General features: G+C 42.3%; 1 protein-coding gene across 4 annotated transcripts in view; it reads right to left on the bottom strand.

The window, feature by feature from the left end:
• Nucleotides 1-212: 212 nt before the first annotated feature.
• slit1a (slit homolog 1a (Drosophila)) overlaps nt 213-19,060 on the bottom strand; it is an 89,739-nt gene continuing 70,891 nt past the window's right edge. For 2 of the 4 annotated variants that reach the window (XM_078272615.1, XM_078272616.1), the window contains 22 exons: nt 18,759-18,903; nt 18,557-18,631; nt 18,318-18,461; nt 18,060-18,203; nt 17,800-17,966; nt 16,895-17,030; nt 14,945-15,013; nt 14,791-14,862; nt 14,607-14,678; nt 10,689-10,760; nt 9,348-9,511; nt 9,120-9,244; nt 8,911-9,008; nt 8,675-8,814; nt 8,237-8,330; nt 7,978-8,115; nt 7,653-7,881; nt 6,203-6,333; nt 5,894-6,087; nt 4,711-4,999; nt 4,126-4,337; nt 213-3,595 (listed from right to left, as the gene is read on the bottom strand). In XM_078272615.1, coding sequence (XP_078128741.1) covers nt 3,357-3,595; nt 4,126-4,337; nt 4,711-4,999; nt 5,894-6,087; nt 6,203-6,333; nt 7,653-7,881; nt 7,978-8,115; nt 8,237-8,330; nt 8,675-8,814; nt 8,911-9,008; nt 9,120-9,244; nt 9,348-9,511; nt 10,689-10,760; nt 14,607-14,678; nt 14,791-14,862; nt 14,945-15,013; nt 16,895-17,030; nt 17,800-17,966; nt 18,060-18,203; nt 18,318-18,461; nt 18,557-18,631; nt 18,759-18,903 — 3,149 coding nt within the window. In that variant the 3' untranslated portion in view covers nt 213-3,356. The remainder of the gene's footprint in view (nt 3,596-4,125; nt 4,338-4,710; nt 5,000-5,893; nt 6,088-6,202; nt 6,334-7,652; nt 7,882-7,977; nt 8,116-8,236; nt 8,331-8,674; nt 8,815-8,910; nt 9,009-9,119; nt 9,245-9,347; nt 9,512-10,688; nt 10,761-14,606; nt 14,679-14,790; nt 14,863-14,944; nt 15,014-16,894; nt 17,031-17,799; nt 17,967-18,059; nt 18,204-18,317; nt 18,462-18,556; nt 18,632-18,758; nt 18,904-19,060) is intronic. The other 2 variants (XM_078272617.1, XM_078272618.1) reach the window with 1 other exon arrangement.

The raw sequence follows: 19,060 nt of genomic DNA, 5'->3' as shown, positions 1-19,060 counted from the left end.
TTATGACGTACTATACCATGACGTTTTTAAGACATACTATACTATGACATTTTTATTACATACTATACTATCACTTTTTTATGACATACTATGACTTTTCATGACATACTACACTATGATTTTTTATGACATACAATACTATGATCTTAGTAAGTTAATAAGTTTTGTCAAATAACAAAGAAGACATTAATAGAAAAAAAGACAACACAATCTTAAAAGCACACACATTTAAGTTTAATTAATGAAAAAGAGTGGAGGTTTGGTAAACATTTTGTCGGTGGCACTACATACATTCAGCATTATTGGGAGTTTTTCCGTTTATTCCCACCATCAATCCTGTAACAAAAAAACACAAATAAACAGAACCCAACGAGGGATATTTCTTACGTTTTTGCACCAGTTCAATACAACAGAGACATTGTGTCGTTTACAGTAACATATTTATGTATATAGTTCAAAGGATGGAAAATCAGTGTTTCTGGCCATGTGACCAGATAACGGAATTACATCTCAATATAGCACAAGCACCACTAAGATGTCTACCAGGAAGTTGAATGCACCAGTCCAGTACAGATCAGTGCAGAGGAAGGAAAGGAGACATGAAAGAAAGCCACATTCGACTAAATATGCACCTTTACGAGGCACACAGCTTAAGAGTTACAGTGACTGTTCATCAGTATCCTTATTGAGATCTTCTTTTAATGTTATTGTACACCACTGGGATCACATCAACAGCATGTAAAACAAAGTTAACATGGGTAGCAATATGAATAGGAGCTTTGTGTGCATTGTACCAACCAAGAGATTTGGCTCTGCAGCCTTTCACACTATAAAAGACTTTTAACATTTAGATCAGCAAAATGGATAAACACAATCCCAATCTGCAGGGAGAACAATGCCTTAAGCCATCAGGATGGACTGTCACTTATTGAACAGTATGTGATTTCTATATCTTACATTGGAAACTAAATAACAGCTAAAAGTTACCACTTCATGAATAAGCATAGGTCATATTTATCTATACACATTTATACATTCAGGTATGACTGTTATGTTTTCTGTAATTGGCACCATTTCTTCTTCTTTTTTTTGTGGAAAGACAGTCAGAACTGACAGACACTGAAATGTCCAGACCTTTCTCATTTGTGATCTGTCAATAGTAGGCATGTAATGCTTCACACAGTTGCCTATTCAGACAGATCTGGGATGATATACCTTAAAATTATCATTATCCACAGAAGCAACTTCATCCTATTCTGGCTTGACAGCAGCTTATGATCAGTTGAGCTTGACTACTTTAACTCTGTTGAACTAAAAAACACCTCCATGGCAAACATCTCTCAAATTAAAATGATAGAAATACAACCCAACACTTCAACAAAATGAACATGAAAACAATCAGAAGCCTTTAAGTGTGGTATGGTAATTACAAGGTAAATTTTTGAGGGACATATTTTAATCCCAGCTCTGACCTCTCCAGCCCCTGCAGCAAATGAGGAATGTCTGAGCCAGAGAGGAGGAAAACACTGTTGTAACTCGCTATTAAGTGGTCACAAATACTTTACAGATTTTTATGCTATTTTTTTTCATTATTTTACCTTTTTTCATCTTTTTGAAATTTTTGAAAATATTTGAAAGTCAGCAATATTTATGTCTTTCACTTTCTACAGGAAAACGCCTTTAGATAAAATAAATAAAAACAAGCACAGACTCTCATGAATTAGATGTAATATTCACATGGAAGACAACATATACAATATTAAACATAATTCTAGACCAATACTGCCTCCTATACAACAAGGTCAACCAGCTGCTGTGTATTTGGCCAATTAATGTAATTAATTACCTTGTTGGAGCAAGTAAGATCAACAAATAAAAACACCTAGGGAACCAACTAAATGCCTTTCCACTAGTCCCAAAGCTTCCAGAAACAGACTTACTCTTTAACATAGAAAAATACTATACCAAAATGAAATACAAATATATATATATATTAGAATCTGTTAGGCATTTCTATATAAAGAGTTGTTGGGGGGGGGGGGGGTCTAAAGGAGTTAGGTCACCTCATGAGACAAAATGTAACAAAAATAAAAACAAATCAATATGGGAAATTAGACACAACAAAACAAAAATCAGAACATGATTCTGCAACCTTTTGTTTTGTAATAACATTTATAATGATATAAAGAAGCTCTACATATTTGTTGGCAAACTCTTCTCCACACATGCAACAGTTTGCACTAGTTTAATACTGCAGGCATCAAGAGGAGCAGGGCTGAAGAGCCTCCTGCTCAAAGCGGGTGGGATTATGCAAATCATCCTAACCCTGAGGCAATGCATGCTGGGGGATTGATAATCACTGGGCACTGCCAGCACCAGATTGGTTTGCTGTATGAACAGAATAGATAGTTGCGCCACACAAGCCCTCTCTTTTACAAGTGTTAAGACACTTGTAAAATTGTGTAATTGTATGTATGCCATGCGTGTGTGATCATGTACTGCAAAGAGGTGTACGACTGTCATTTTCAGTGCTGCTACTCAGTGCAGTGTCTATTTGTATTTGTATTGTATTTCTACATTACGGTACCTCACAGCAAACAACTGTGACGCCAGACCACCTGGCCTCGAAGCCACAACATCCGCACTGGATTATGTGCCACTCTCACCTTTCTTTGTTCACTTCTACATGTGCATGTGTGGATAGATGACTGGATCCTGGCAGAGAAATTGCTACACCAAACCAACAACAACTTTAACCCAAATCATATCCAGCCCAGTCCAGGTAACCCAGCCAAGCTCAACTCAAGATAGCTTTGCCAAGTCAAAAGGTCCAGCTCTCTTCTCATCCCTCTGTTTCTCTCTTTTTGTCTTTCTCGGCCTTTCTTCTGCCATTCTTAGCCAGGCTGGACCCCACTGTCCTCACTGCCTCCACGAAGTAAAGATGGTAGATGGTGGCTAGGCTGTCAGAGGCCTTACAGATGGATGGGGAATTCACACTGGGTAATTTGGGTTGGAGGGATGCCTCACTCTGAATGCAACACCTTTGAAATCTCTGGACCCCTTGAAACAATGTTGCAGATACAATGGTTCTGTTGCCGTTGTTGTCACTTCTACATTGTTGCTTATGATGTTGGTTTCTCTGTGTTACTGTAGGTCACACACCCTTGAAAGGGGAGGAAATGTCCTATTTTACAAACATTGTTGTCCATAATATTTAGATAGAGGTTTTATATATATTCTTTATACTCTCTCTCTTTCTTTCTTTCCCTCGCTTTCCTCCAGTCCTCTCTCTTCCTTCCTTCCTTTCTTTCTATCTTCTGCTCCGCGGCAGCAGCAGGAAATGTGAGTGAATGGTGCTACATGCAGCCCATGCAGCCGCACTTGATGGTCTTTTCCACTTCCTCGCTGAAGGAGGTTCCATCACTGCATTCAAAGGTGTATTTCCGGCGTTTCATTCGCTGGCTGGCGCAGCAAGCCCCCGTGTCGCAAGCCCCGGTGCACTCCACCCAAGAGACCATGCGTGTCGTCTGGCAGATGGCGTAGCCTCGCTGTACCTGGTAGAAGTCTCGCACAGGTTCCCCTCTGCATTCAGACTCTGGAAAACAGGAAAAATGCCCACAGACATTAGTTATTAATTATTAATGGCAATTATTAATCATAATTACTTAATCAGGGTATATGCAGGAATCCTTAATTTAAATTTAATACATTTTAAAACCTTTTTAAGACCCTTTTCATATATTCTAGGACCTCATCACCACTTTGAATATGTGTCATAAAACATGTCATAGTATAGTATGCCTTAAAAATGTTTCAAGATATAGTATGTCACACAAAAAGTCATAGTGTGCCACAAAATAACATCTCATAAGTACTACTATGTCATACAAAATGTCATTAAAAAATCATACTATAGAATATCATAAACAATGTCATATAAAAAGTCACAGTATACTAATCCATATTAAAAGACATAGTATAGTATTCCATAAAATATGTTCTAGTATAGTATGCCACAAAAAAATAAAAACAAAATGCAATGCCTTGGAAAATAGCATTAAAAACCTACTTTTTAGGGGCCTTAATTGACGCTTAGAATTACAGACTGACATAGGGCAAACCAACCTGCGTCACAAAGTTCCCCAGTGTAGCCACTTTCACAGTGACAGTAGGCATCTCCTGTGTCTGAGATCTGGCAGCGGCCGTGTTTGCAGGACAGGCGACGGCAGGGGTTGAACAGCTCCCCGTGTTGGTTACACAGGGCACCGCGGTAACCCTCCGCACACTCGCAGCGATACGACTGAGTGTCCAGTGGGATGCACTTTCCATGGACACACCTAGTAAGACACAATAACCTTGATCAAATTTCCAGCTCAGTGAATAATTCAATGAAGTTGATGTTTAAGAGCAGTATCATAGATTTGCAGCATTGAAAAAGGTTCTCAACTTTCAGTGGTGAAAAATACCAATACATTTACTCAAATACTGTACTTGAGTACCATTTTGAGGGCTTGTACTTTACAGGGGTATGTAATTTCTACTCCACTACATTTCAGAGGGAAACATTTTATTTACATTGTGTTATTGTACTGGTACTTTTACTTAAGAAAATGATTGGATTACTTCTTTTCCCACTGCCTATTGTGTGGGTAGACTGGGCAATTGGATGTTTACTGTGAAATATGAATGATATCCCTTTTGCTAACATACTTGCTGCCCTGGCAGGGGTTAGTAGCAGGCTGGTCACATTGCGGCCCGCTCCAGCCTGGCTGGCAGTGGCACACTGGTCCCTGGACCCCATCAGGCTGGCAGATGCCATGTACACAGTAGATCTTCTTGCAGGGCTCGCAGCCCGGTACCACGCCAGGCTTCATCTGGGTCTTGGTGAAGTCCTGGAGCTCATTGTTGATGTACAGGTTCTGAATACAGCCATGGAAACTGGAACCATTCTGGAGCTGCCAGAGACGGAAAGCACCTGAGTGTACACCCACTGGCATGCCTGGAGGAGGAGAGAGAAAAGAGTTAAAAGGTGTGAAGATGCACATTCTGGATCACAAACAGACAGCTAACACAGGGTGGGTATGAGTGTAATGGAGGAAAGTATTTTCAAACATGTATGTCCCAACAGTGCATATACAATCTGCCAAATTAATATATGCACATCTTTTTAAAATTGGCTTAGATATTTTGCATTTGCACCACAAGACACATCATCCTTGAAACAGATGACGGTAAAAGGGGTATGGGAAAATGTCCCTGTAGTGTTGTATGAATGAAGAACAGTACAGCAAAGCACAACACAGCACGGAAACAAAGTGTATAAATTCCGAGCCACTCTTGAGCAAACTGTCATGTCAACCCCGACACTGGTATTTATATTCTTTTGGTATTAATCAGCTACATTTTGAATATGTCATTTGTGAATGTCAAGAGTGGTTAAATCACATATTGCACAAAATGCAAACAAATCCATGCAAATACAAAACAAATCTGAAGTTAAGACTGTGTCTGGTAGTTCTTATGGTAATCACTAGAGGGCGTACTTGACACACTGTAAGAAATGTGCTGTAACGACAATAGATGTATTGGACTATACAGTGGAGTTTTGTATGTTCACTATAGGTTATGATCTGTTTGACTATTTTGGTAGTCATGTTTTATATGTTGATTGTGAGATATATGCATATTTATGTATTATAAATTAACGTGTGGCCCCTAGCAGACACAGCCATGACTAAAGGTGGGGATGGTGTGAGTGGAGGATAGGGTTTGGTTTGGGTGGAGGTAGGACAGAATTGAAGGGTTGCTTGGTTGAGGGGAGGGGTTGGTTGCGGTGGTGACGAAGCAAGGGGGGAGGGGTGGTGATTGACAGTAGTGTAGTAGTTAAGAGTGCCTGCAGAGGAGGGAGGTGTGTTCTGGAGAGGGCCCCTACCCCCCACGTATAGTGGAGCCTCCCTGTTGAGGGGCCGCACCGCCCCAAAGCTGTCCATTGTGGTAGGGAGGCCCCCGTCAATGGACAGGTTCACCATCTGGTCAAAGGTCACTAGCTCCACTGTGTGGAACTGGCCATCGTTGATAGTCTCAGTACTGGCAAAGGAACACAGATTGGACATAAGACTTGATAAAAATACAAATGCCACCTTTTCATCATGAATCAGCTGATTCAGTGACAGTAAACGTCAGCCTTTCAAAGGCCACTGACCTGTAGATGGCATGTCCTGGTTGGCTGCCGGGGTCATAGCTGACCTTGACATGACCTTGGTAGAGCTCCACTGCAATATGATCATTGTCTCCATTGTACAGCAGGATACCATTATCCTCAGCTGTTGACACCTATGGAGGGAAAATGTTTACAGTGTTTGAATTATTCAGGTTTCACAAAGGTAGCCTGGTCCTACCAGATAGACATTTCATTTGTACAGAGAGTCTGGCCACTCTCCATTGACAAGTGTTAACTTCCTTGAAGGCGGGTACTCTGTTGAAGTTTAAAACTATTGGATCTGCCCAGAGCCACTCTGGATCTGCCATAACCAATCACTAAAGTTTGGTCGTGACATCGGCTTAGCATCGATAGCCTTAACCAACTCCTTCACCACTAACGGAGCGAGCTGGAAAATCGAACCTTTTCCGAACCCCGTGGGGAGGAGGGCCACAACATTATGTCCACCAACAAAACTCAGCAAAGATTGTTCTTGCTCGGGCTTTAACTTCTGGATATTCGGCAGCGTTGCCACAACGGACAAAATGGATTCGCTTGCATCTTTCTCCGCTGCCTGCCATTACGGAACTACAACTCAAACTAGCGCACGACCTCAACGTCATCGTTCTCAGCCACTCCCTCTGTTCGCAGATTGGACCAGTAAAGATTTGGCCGGAGAAAACACACGAATATACCATAGACAGTATATAGAATGGACCAACAGATCCCGTTGCTCTGGACGGAGACCAGTGAAGGCCATTAGAAGCACTTTTCTGGTGAGCGCCGAGTGTTACTGAGAGAGACGACGTAAATGTGACGTGAGCAACCTGTCTGAAAGTTGTAAGTCTTCTGGTAGCTGTGCCAAGAGAAATCTCAATCATTCCGAATATTGCCGATACAGAGAGCCTAGGTATATGTAAGGAGATAACATATTACATATAACACAATTATTGCTAACTAAAATGCTAGTTAACATTAGTAATTAAACTTAAACAGCTAATGTAAGTCGAAACTGCCTGCGAGCTTCTCCTGTACTATACGGTAATTCCTCTACTATGCGACAGTAAGTTGCGTGGTTATGACACAATCGTTAGCCTATTTTTACAAAAACGTCTGCTACGAAGCCATAACATGAGGTACAAGGTAATGGAGCCTTTTGTACATTGTCATGTTTCTTTAGAAATAAACAATGGACAAATAAAGTCTTTAAACGCTTCAGATGTAAAGTTATTCGCTGTCAAAGTGACGTCAAAATGAATGGCATGTCAATGGGATGCTAACGGGGGGTGAGTGCTTGTTAGCATCAAAATGGCGCCATAGGAGGTACTGACGGCGTACTGAAGGAAAATGAAAATTGAGCGGAAGTACGTAGGAGGGCAGAGCCAGGCTATCACAAAGGCAGCGTCAACACAGAAATCATAGTAATATTTACACATTAACACACTGTGGATACCTGTAAGGTGATGTTAGCTTGTGGCCAGTTCTTGAGGTCAGAGAGCAGCAGGTAGGAGTCTCTGTCAATGAAGTTGACGCTGACCAGCTTCTCGCACCGTGGTCCCCCAAATTCTGGAGGACACTGGCAGAGGGCACGCCCGCCTCGCTCCACACATGGGGCGTTGTTCTGGCAGTCGGCCAGCTCACACAGGGACAGTGGAGATGGGGGAACCTCACACAACTGACCACTATAGAAGGAAAGAGAGGTGGGATGATGTTAGTGAAGCAGATTAAACAATTTAGCCAAAATAAAATAAAATGTGTAAAATGTGTGCTCTTCTCACTTGTATCCCTCAGGACAGACGCAAGAGTATCCATTTAGCTCATCCACACACTGAGCTCCATTCTGACAACGATGCTCCTCACAGTCATTATAGTCTAAACTGCAGTCATCACCAACATAACCAGGAGAGCACACACACCTGCAAAACAAAATACTCAATCAAATCGAATCAAAAGACAAAGCTACGTCCTTGTCTACTTTTCAATATATGGCGTCATCATTTTTTGCTGTATCTGATGTTGCTGGCAGGAAACACTTACTTTGGTCCAGCGGAGGTGATGAGGCAGGTAGACTGATATTGGCAGGGGCTCCGTCCTGGGGCGCACACATCCTCCATTTCTTCGCACATCTCCCCTACACAGAAACAAGTATTTATAAAAGTATGAACTGTTATCCAACACAAAGCAAGAACCATCCTGCAAAAAACAACAAAACAAGAAAGTCATACAGTAATTTATTTTTACAGCATGATGTATTTAATCTTTTTTATTTAAATCCCAGATATATAATCAAGAAAAGCACTATTTGCATTTAGGGATATTTATCTTGAATTTCTTGGTTTTTTTAGATGTAGATTTCAAGAAATCTTTGGTTTCATTCCACATTTCTCTAGATAGTAAATATTTTGCCTTTTTGTACAGGGTTTTTTATTTCCAATGCAGTTGCTTCTTTAGTCAAACTAAACTGCATGCACTAACCTGTGTAGTAGGGGGGACAAAAACAAGTGTAGTTGTTGACACCATCGAGGCAGGTTGCTCCGTTCTCACAGTCGTTGTCCTCGCAGTCTTCAATGTTGGTTTGGCAAGTGGGGCCCTCAAAGCCCAGTGGACATGTGCAACTGTGAAAACGTACACACTTGTTATGTCAAGTTCCTTGTGGGATAAATACAATTGCATTCCTTTGTTGCACTCATTTCAAAGCTCTCCTTCCTCACCTGTATTCTCCCTCCTCTTCCTCATTCACTTGGCAGGTTCCTCCATTGGCACATGGGTTACTCACACAAGCATTCAGAGCAGTCTCACAGTTCTTGCCCTGAGACAGAGATAATGTTCTTTATTTTTTTGCTGTAAATTATGCATACTTCAAGACCTGCAACACATCGAGGATATTCACAAAGAGATGGTAGCATTGTAAAGCTCTGACCTTAAATCCTGGAGGGCAGCTGCACCTGTAGATCTCCACCATGTCGCTGTGACAGATGCCTTGGTTCAGACAGGGACTGGAAAGACAGGGGTTACACTTGGCCAGCACTGTAGTGTCCACATCACCTGAGGAAATGCCAGACCGATAAGAATGAATTGCATGTAGAAACCTGGTAAATACTAGTGCTGCTGTTTACATTATATTTCAGTGTCCGACTCTATAACTCACCTGTACATTCAAACTTCTTAGCAGGTGTGGTGAGAAGTAGTTTGCCCTCCATGCCCTGCGGGCCAGCGCAACGAGCGATGCCAGGCTCTTTGTAGCTAGTCTTCACCCAGTCAGATAGCCAGCGCATGTGACAGTCACAGTGCAAGGGGTTGGCACCAATTGCCCTTATAAAGCAAAGGAAATAAATGTATCAATAGTTTGATAATGTAGGATGGCTGTGTTATACTTTTCAGCCTCATTTAGTTCAGTAAGAAATTCACTGTAATACACTCTATCGACAGCAGGTGTCTCTACGCCCTTACGTAAAACAATCTAACTCAACTTTGTGTTCTATACAAATAAAACACTGACTCTTAAAGAATAAAGCAGATTTAAAGTTGAATGTCCAATGCCAATTTGTGCCATACATCATCTGGAGGAAAACCTCTCAATTATAGGCAAAGGTGCGAACAGAAGGCCCTCTTAACCACTTCTGTCATGGTGGTCATGAATCAATGCCGCTCTGTCCTCTCGCTGGATGCACAAACACTCCTGAATCGATGCCGTTCCATTACGGTGGAACACAGGCTCATCTTTCAGGCCGGGCCAATAGCTGACACCGGACATCTGCTAACATGAGAGCAACTTGACTGTGACTGTGGATCAATGGCTGCCCTCCATCCCTCCCTTTGCCCCGTTTTCATGCAGCCTTGACTTAGTTTAGTTATCTCTAGCCTCCCTTCTTCCTCTCCAACTCAAACACTGATAGTTCTATTGATCAGTGACTGTCAAGGGATGATGTGAATATCTAGGCTGAATGGCGGAGGGCACACTGCAAAGATACTTCTGTGTAGGTTTACCCATGTCCACGAGTACATGCACAACCACAAAGCAGCTACACACCACACTCAAAATTACAGACAGATAAATAAACAAACCAAAACAAACACTAAAATCCACAGACCATCTGTGTGTGTGTGTGTGTGTGTGTGTGTTTTTCGGAGATGTCACAGGGAGATGAGACAGTACAGGGGTCTGTGTGTTGCTTTAACCACAGGACTGCGGCTGATTAAGGGAGGGCTTGGCTCATGCGAAGCCCACCAAAGAGGACTACAGACAGGCCACTGTGAGCCACGCACCACGTCTGTCTGACCAGACCTCCTCTGTGCCTGAAAGTGTTTGTGTGTGTGTGTGTGTGTGTGTGTGTGTGTGTGTGTGTGTGTGTGCGTGTGTGTGTGTGTGTGTGTGTGTGTGTGTGTGTGTGTGTACGTGTGTAGACTTCACAAACTCAGTGGTAAGTGCAGACAGTATCACATAGGCTGCCATTGGGCCATACAGTTGTATGTGGGTGTTACTACTTACAAGTGGGAAAGTGAGGCCACATCGTTGAAGATGCCATCAGGAAGCTCTGAGATTTCATTGCCATGGAGGGACCTGAGGGACAATGGAGAAAGAAAAAAAGAGCAAATTTATGACCATGAACATGTTTCGTTATAGGAAAGAAATGAGCTTTTCCTTTGTACTATAAGAGCTGAAATGATTAGATGATTCGTTGATTTTGATGATCAATTAATCACTTGAGTCACATTTAAAGCAAAAAAACATTAGCTCATTACAGCTTCTCAAATGTGAAGATTTGCTTAAGTGCTTGTTTTCTTAAGTCTTCTATGATCGAATAATGAATATCTTTGCTCAAACAAAACAAGCTATTTGAAAATGTCATCTCGGGAAAATGTCATGGTGGAGACTGACATTTTACACAATTTTCTGGGATTTTTCTTAGAAAAATAGGATGAATCAAGAATAATTGGCATAATCGATAATGAATAAATGTTACAGTCCTACATAATATACTTATTTACTTTAGTGTTGGATTGTGTTGTAGTATTGGGTATGTATTTCTGGTTGAGCCTTGTGCAGCACGCAAAGATGTGAGGCTCTGTAAGTCTGTGAAAGGTGTCAAGTTTCTATGTGCGTCTGGCTGGCAGGGCCAACTCCCCCCTCCCTCTGTACCACATGCAGGACATTGAAAAACATTAGTGTAATTGTGTGTGTGCAGATTGACAGGTATATTTATGTGCTTGCATATTTAGGAACAAGCATGTATATTAATGTTTGTGTGCATTTCCACTATATTGTATATACTGTTATTTTCCTTGATGTTCTCTGACTATCTAGGGTGACAAGCCAACATGGCTTAATGGCAAGATGACTGATGGCTGCTGTAATCCGCAGGGTCATTACCACCTCCAACCCTCAGCTGACCGCATGCTAATGTTACCACAGCTCAGTCTGCAGCCCCAATACATGACACGTCTGCTCTGTATGCCTGCATGATGAGAACTGATGTATAAACAGTCTTTGAAACCTTACTTCCTTCTTTGTTTGATCTGTGAATTACCACTAAGCTTAGGACGAGCCTGGGGGAAGGATACAGAGAGCAAAGCTGGTCAATGTAAGGATGCAGCTGTGCTTGAGTACGAAAGGGAAAATATACAATGTTACCGTCTGAGACAACAACTTAATTGGCCTGTGTGCAGGGGAGAATGCTTATTAGTGTAGAGTGAGTAGTTTGGTTGTAGTAGTCGGAGTTAGGATACTGAGGGCATGAAGCCAGCAGCAGCGTGCCAGCTCGGCAGAGATCTCATGGGAGAAAGGAGCCAGGGAGTCTCCAGGAAGAAACCTGATCCGCTCTCCTGCTAACATTCTCTCTGTCTGTCTCTGTGTCTTTTTTACTTTTCTTTTCTACAGCTGTATATCATTACATCACTCCATCTTACCTATGTCAACATATCTCTAGCCTGGCACAATTCTTAGAATGGATTTGCATTTGATATTTCTGGACAGGCACAATGATGGTTTATGACTAAAAAGAAGTTCTTTGCACAGGCTGTCCACTGAACATGTTCAGAATGCTCAAACTGGCTTGTTTACCTGCAACCAGTTAATAATATTTTTGTGATTCTGTGAGTCCTGAGCTACATAGTTATCATGTGATACAGGCATTTACCCACAGCAATGCAACTAACAGATGCAACTGTAGTTTGAGAATATGTCGGGTTGGTTTCATTTGTTGCAGGCTTTTAGTTTCTTTTCTGTTCTTTTCCTTTATCACCCTCTTTTTATATCACTTTCTTTTCTCACAGCTTCCCACCCAGGTTCTGGCGAGCCACGCCCTAGCGCTGTCTCAGCTCACTCACCTCACACCTAATACCCAGCAGGCCAATTAGCAGCTTATTAATCTGCAGCTCAAACCACAAGCATCACACACACACACACACACACACACACACACACACACACACACACACACACACACACACACACACACACACACACACACACACACACACATATGTACACTTGCACCAAACCACACCACACCCATGCCAGGCTCAGACCCCTGGTCTGTTTGAAGCCCTGAGCGTTAATGATTCTTCTCCTCTTTACTGCTCTGTAAAGCCAAAGGTGCAGCTTTATAAAGGCTTTTGCACCTCAGTGTGTGTGAGTGTGTACGTTCGTAGCTGGCTTTGGCATCTCACTGTGGTTTTCTATGAAGCTTCCAACTTTGAACTTTGAACTCATTTAAACTATTAAATGGAGCTCATTGTCGCTTCATGTTTTGTTGCACCCACGCAGCCTTGCTTAGTAAAACAAAAAAGCCATGGCACCAATTGGCATTTAATGGGAGGCTTATGATTGATCACACCAGCAGTAAAGACATCAAAGTTTTCTGCTTCATTTGGACTCCCTTCTGACTGAGACAATAAGGTAGTCCAGACAGTTTGTGCGTATATGTGTGTGTTTCTGAGCTTGTATATAGTTCTAAGCCTGTGTGGTGTGTGTGGGGCGGGTGGTGTTGGAGGGAGCACCTCACATGGCGTCTAGCACACTTGCAATATTTTAAAAGTAAAGGTGGCGTGAGTGAGTAAGAGCAGAAGTAACGGACGCAGCTTCATTAGAGATCAAAGCGACGTGCCCGGGCTAGCAAGGAGTCATCAGCTAATGATGACCGAGTTTCACTCTCATTCCACGCTAAAAGGGCTCTTATGCTTTGTGCCTCGTAATGATTGGGACTTTAGTCGAATCCCGCTGTAAAAAGAGGCTTTGTTGAAGCTTTGTTGTCAGTAGTAAAAAGTGTGCCTGCTATGAGCACACATGGAAGGCCGATAAGTCTACTCCCACACACATACTAACGGGCACCAAGCCAGTAGATGACAAACATATAAGCTATGCATACAGGCGTGCATGCGCACACACACACACACACACACACACACACACACACACACACACACACACACACACACACACACACACGCGCGCATACATAATCTCATAAGGAGTGCTGCTGGGCCTGGTCTCTGTTTCTCCCTCGCAGAACTAAACTGTTCATTTGAGTTAAAGTGTGAGCCATCCAGCTGCTGTATCTTTGGATGCAGGTCCAAAGATTGGTTTTGGTTTCGTCATTTATCTGTCGAACGTATTTACATTCTACATCTCAGTTATTTAGCAGACCGATTCAACCACGGGGAGCCCATGGTCACTGAGAGTGCACAATCAAAGACTTCATAACTTCACAAAAGCCCGGAGGCAGAGTCAAAACCATTACGGTTAGCGGGGCAAAACATTCGCTGGTAATCAGCGTCAAAGTGATTTTGTACAGTGGGTTTTAGGGGCTCGTATTTGGCCCTGCTGGTGAGACGGTGATGAGCTTGGGGCGTTTAGAGGTGAACAGGCAGACTGGGAAGATGCCTGAAGATGAGGTGTGTGTGCAGGAGAAGAAGCTGGAACAACACTGCCACTGCTCCTATGGCTGCCATTTAAACAGAGAAAATAGGTCGGAGGTTGTGTGTGTGTGTGTGTGTGTGTGTGTGTGTGTGTGTGTGGGTGGGTGTGTTCATAAGCTGTCATAAGTGTTTCAGTGCACTGGAGTCAATCAAAGATTCTCAGCATCTGCTGCACCGCCTCTGTAGTCAGTGCCATCTACAAAAATATCCTCCTTAATAACTCATTTAGTCTGAAAGTGAGTCTTATCTTGTTTCAGTACTTGTCTTTCAAAATAACTTCAACTGCCTCAAATGAAGATGTTGTTCTAAGCATTAGCTATGTGACAACAAAGAAATAGTTCAAACATTTGATTTGTATCAAATCTCTCTAATAGCAAGATACATAATGTATTAAAAATAGGATTTTAACCTAATCTTAACCCTAGTCCGATACATTAAAATGAACACACACATATGTCTGCATGCATTTAAAATATTAAAATAAACTCACAGCAGTCTGAGAGAGTGAAGTCCACTGAAGGCCATTTTGGGGATACAACGCAGGGAGTTGTAGCTCAGGATTCTGCAATGTAAAAATAATTACATATGCATGTATATAAAATTCATCTGTTTCCATCCTACTGTCAGCACCGGAATGAAATACTAGCTCTTGGCTGAGGCTGGTCAGGACTTACAGAGTGGTGAGTTGGCTCATGTTAGCAAAGGACGAGTTTGTCAGGGAGTTGATCTTGTTGTTGCTCAGGTCTCTGCAAGGAAAATGTAAAAGGCATACGCTTACTATATTGATCTGCAGAATGAGACAGAGGAGGCAGACAGACAAGTACTTACACCAGCTGTAGGTATTTGAAGGTAGACAGTTCCTTTGGTACAACACTGAACTGGTTTCCATCCAGGTACCTGAACAAAATGACACACAGTTAAGTAAAGAGTCAGTGGCAGAAAATGATCCATTCAGACCAAAATACGATATATATCCTGAAAATATAATATTTTCACAATATATCTGAGCTTGCTGCTGAGGAAGATTGTGTGATATAGCTCCAGAACAGCTACAATGTGGACATTGTGATAAGATAGAAAAAGAAAAAATAATAAAAGGGAGAACTAAAAGTCTAAAATGAGTCTAGAAAATTCCATATATATATATTCACAAACATTCTAAAAAGGTAAATTGTCCTCTAATTTCAAGATGAAAAGTACTTATTGAGGGGTTGCCAAACACTATCAAGGCAGCATTGAATTATAGTAACGGCGGGTGCCTTATCTTATATTATATATAAACTGGTGTTAAAAGTTGATTTAATTCTACATTTGGACATTTTATTCTGCTTTTTGTGAGCAGATTACTTTAACTTTGTGAACTGGTTAGGTGCAGAGCTTAAGGTGGTTATTGCAGGACATCACACTTTTTACACAGAACATTTTTTTTTTTCAATTTGATCTAATGTCACACCAAACAGCAGATTGTTTTGTCTTTCAATTACTTTTTTTCAGATGTTTTTACTTAACATTGTGTCTCATGTCTGGAAGTAAGACTAAGTGTCCTGTATAAGTATTCTGATTCCAGACACATACTGGGTTATATTTAATACTGGGACTGCATAGCTGGGAAAGACAGCAGACTTATTACATTCAGTGACGTTTTTGTGAATTTTCTGTATAGCAGTATTTCCTGAATGTGACCCAGCAGCACACCACTTTTTGAAGTGACAGAGGTACAAACGCTTGTGTGTGCATTAACATACTCCACCACAGTTGACATCATGCCTGCAGGGATGCATCCACCCTGTTGACTGACAACACAAAGTGCTACCAGAGGGCTGTCACCCTGATAAATGAAAGATTTAGAGTCCTGGTCCCTCTGAGTGGAGCTGCAGGGCCTTTTTCCTGCTATTGTTGTTGACTGTACTCTATACGGGAAGGGCTGGGGGGGTTGCTGGTTAGTTAGGGGGGCCCTTAGGTTCAGAAGTAATGATAGGTAATGACGGTGCACAGGACACTTAGGATAATGATGGAGTAGCAAACTCTCCAGATGACTAGATGAAAGCCCAGAACAGAGGGGCACACCTGGTCACACCTGCTGGGACAATGACCGGCCTTAAGGCTTTCACAGCGAGTGTGAGTGTGTGTGTTTATGTGTGTGTGTGTGTGTGTGTGTGTGTGTGTGTGTGTGTGTGTGTGTGTGTGTGTGTCTTAGTCTGAACCACTTGAAGCAGTATTGGAAAGTTCCAGACCTATTCCATTCCCTCCCCTTTCCATTGAAAACTGCTCATTAAAATGTCCTCTTGCTCCCCTATGCTCCTGTGGACAGGCTTTTGGCCCTCCCACAAATATGCACAGATACACACACACACACACACACACACACACACACACACACACACACACACACACACACACACACACACACACACACACACACACACACACACACACACACACTGATCCTTGGCTCTGAGTGTGAGAGTGACATCAGTGCTAGCCCTGAGGGCTGCAGGGAACACTGAAGAAGAATGTCTGAGAGAATAACTGCAGGGTTTATTGACTCCTTTCTCGTTCTCCAAATGATGAGATCTGTTTTCTTTGCCACCACTGTTTTCACTAACTCTCATCTCTTTTAAACCTCCTAAGCTCCTTCTACCTTTTACAGTATACCATCTCTTTTGGATTCCTTTCCAGACCTGCCTCCATCAATACCAGACAAAGAAAGAATAAGACCTGGAACTCAAACTGATAAGATACACATGCAATTAGCATAATTAATTCCAAGGAACTCACAGTTCAGTCACGTTTCTGGGAATGCCTTTGGGCAGCGTGTGGAGATGCTTATTACTGCAGCGCACCACAGTCTCCAGGCAAGTACATTCACTGGGACACTGGGGTCTGGGCACACAGCTTGACACCTCTTCTTGGCCTGGGAAAAAACCAAGGAGATAGAGGGAGTCAGATACCAGAGAGGAATAGAAAGGAGTAATGACCAAGAGGCTAGGAAAGACATGGAGGACAGCCAAAAGAATAGCTGTCATCCCTGGCAAAAAACAGTAGAAAGAGGAGAAAGACAAAGGGAACCTAAAGGCAAGACAATGCCAAAACAGCACAATCATTCAAGATGATGGTGAGGCATTAAGACAATGAAAAAAGAGGAAGTGACAATTGTGAAAGTAAAATAAGACAGAGAGAGAGGAGCCTCACTAATGTAATATCGACCAGCAAGAGCAAAGAATGGAAGCTGCCTGAGGCCTGAAGACAAGTCTAACATTCATTTAGGTGCAAATAGGCTGACTGGTCAATAAGGCTAACAGCTCAATAGCTCCACTCAGCCCGGCATCGACCAGCAGCTTAGGAACTGCTGAGTAGCAATCTATTCCGTAAACAAAAGAGTCGCACAATAGCGGTCATTATTTAAGATGATCTCAGACACTTTAAGCAGCTCTTGTTCATAATGTATTGTGGAGCAGAGTGCAACGTTAAAATCTTCATCAGTCAGACCCAGACAGGTAAGTTTCACACATAGTGGAGGTCATCTGCTATATTGAAGATGTTTATCTTGTTTCAAAGAGCCAGATTACTTCATTTAAAATGGAGAAGCTGCAACAAAAGCTCAGAGTTGGTCTAAACAAGGACAAACAGAATGAGACTCAAATCATGATAGGCAGTTGGTTGTGTATCTTGGCACCACCTACCCTCCTCACAGCGGAAGTCAGGCAGAGCCACATCCTGCAGAGGGATCTCCTTCAGAAAGGCAGGACGCTGGCAGCGAGGATTACCGGTCACAATCTTCCTACTCCTCAGCCAATCGCCGAGCCAGGCCAACCGGCAGTCACAGTTGAAGGAATTGGCCAAAAGGTTACTGGGAGAAAGTGAGCATAAGAGAGGTTGTAAAAGCGTTGTAACATTAAAATGCGCAATTAAAGCTAGGCTTGTGTGTATGCCAGGGTCTCACAGGGTGGAGAGAGTCTGCAGAGTGTCGAAGGCTCCGGGAGTGATTGTGGTCAGCTGGTTGTCGTACAGAGACAGCAGGCGGACATTGTGCAGCCCTGTAAAACTGTCATTGTGGACGCAGCTAATCTTATTGTTCCTCAGCATCCTATAAAGAAAAGAAATGAAACACCTTAGCCTAAAGAATCAGAAATATTATCTTACATTTCAGAAATATCAACGTGCCTGAGTGTGTAATTGTATGTGTTTGTGCAGCTCTCACAGCATGCGCAGTCCCTCAAGGCCACGGAACATTCCGCTTCGGACCGAGTCGATCTGATTGGCCGTGAGGTGAAGCTCATTGACGGATGATGCACCTTCAAAAGACCCATCTTCAATTTCTGTGATCTTGTTGTTGCTGAGGTTACTGTGGGTAGAAAAGCATGTCAGAGAAGTAAATTACTATTTAGAGAATGACTGTTGATAGTTAAAGTTAAAAAGTAATATCAAAGTTTTACTTACATTTTCTTCAGCTGGGAAAGGTTTTTAAACACTCCAGTTGCCTCTAGAGCGGTGATCTCATTGTTGTTAAGGCGGCTAGAAAGAAAAAAGTTGAAATAGACAACTTCATTCTCATTTCTTTTCATGCTATCTCGGCTCAATTCTGTCTCATATCTTTTCCTGTTAGCAGTGTACAATAGACTTTTTTTTCCTGATTCCTTACAGTTCATAGGTGGATGAAGGGATGTGCTCAGGGATCTTGGTGAGCTTTAGGTTGGAGCAGTCCACTACGTTTGACTCACAGCGGCACTTGGGAGGACAAACTGGATCACTGTTACAGGCATTATTCAGACGGGTGTCCTCTGTGCCTGAACAGGAGAAAAATGCAAACACACAACATTACATCAGCGCTTCCCTTTAACAATATATATGTATGTGCCTCACTTTCTCATGATGCTCTTAGTCACGCATTCTCTCCCTCCACAGCTGAATGTCAGTAGTTTGTCCTGTTGTGACCTAAAAGGC

This window comes from Sander vitreus, chromosome 17 (assembly GCF_031162955.1).
Source record: "Sander vitreus isolate 19-12246 chromosome 17, sanVit1, whole genome shotgun sequence".
NCBI lineage: Eukaryota > Metazoa > Chordata > Actinopteri > Perciformes > Percidae > Sander > Sander vitreus.
This window is presented reverse-complemented; position numbering and strand designations above follow the sequence as displayed.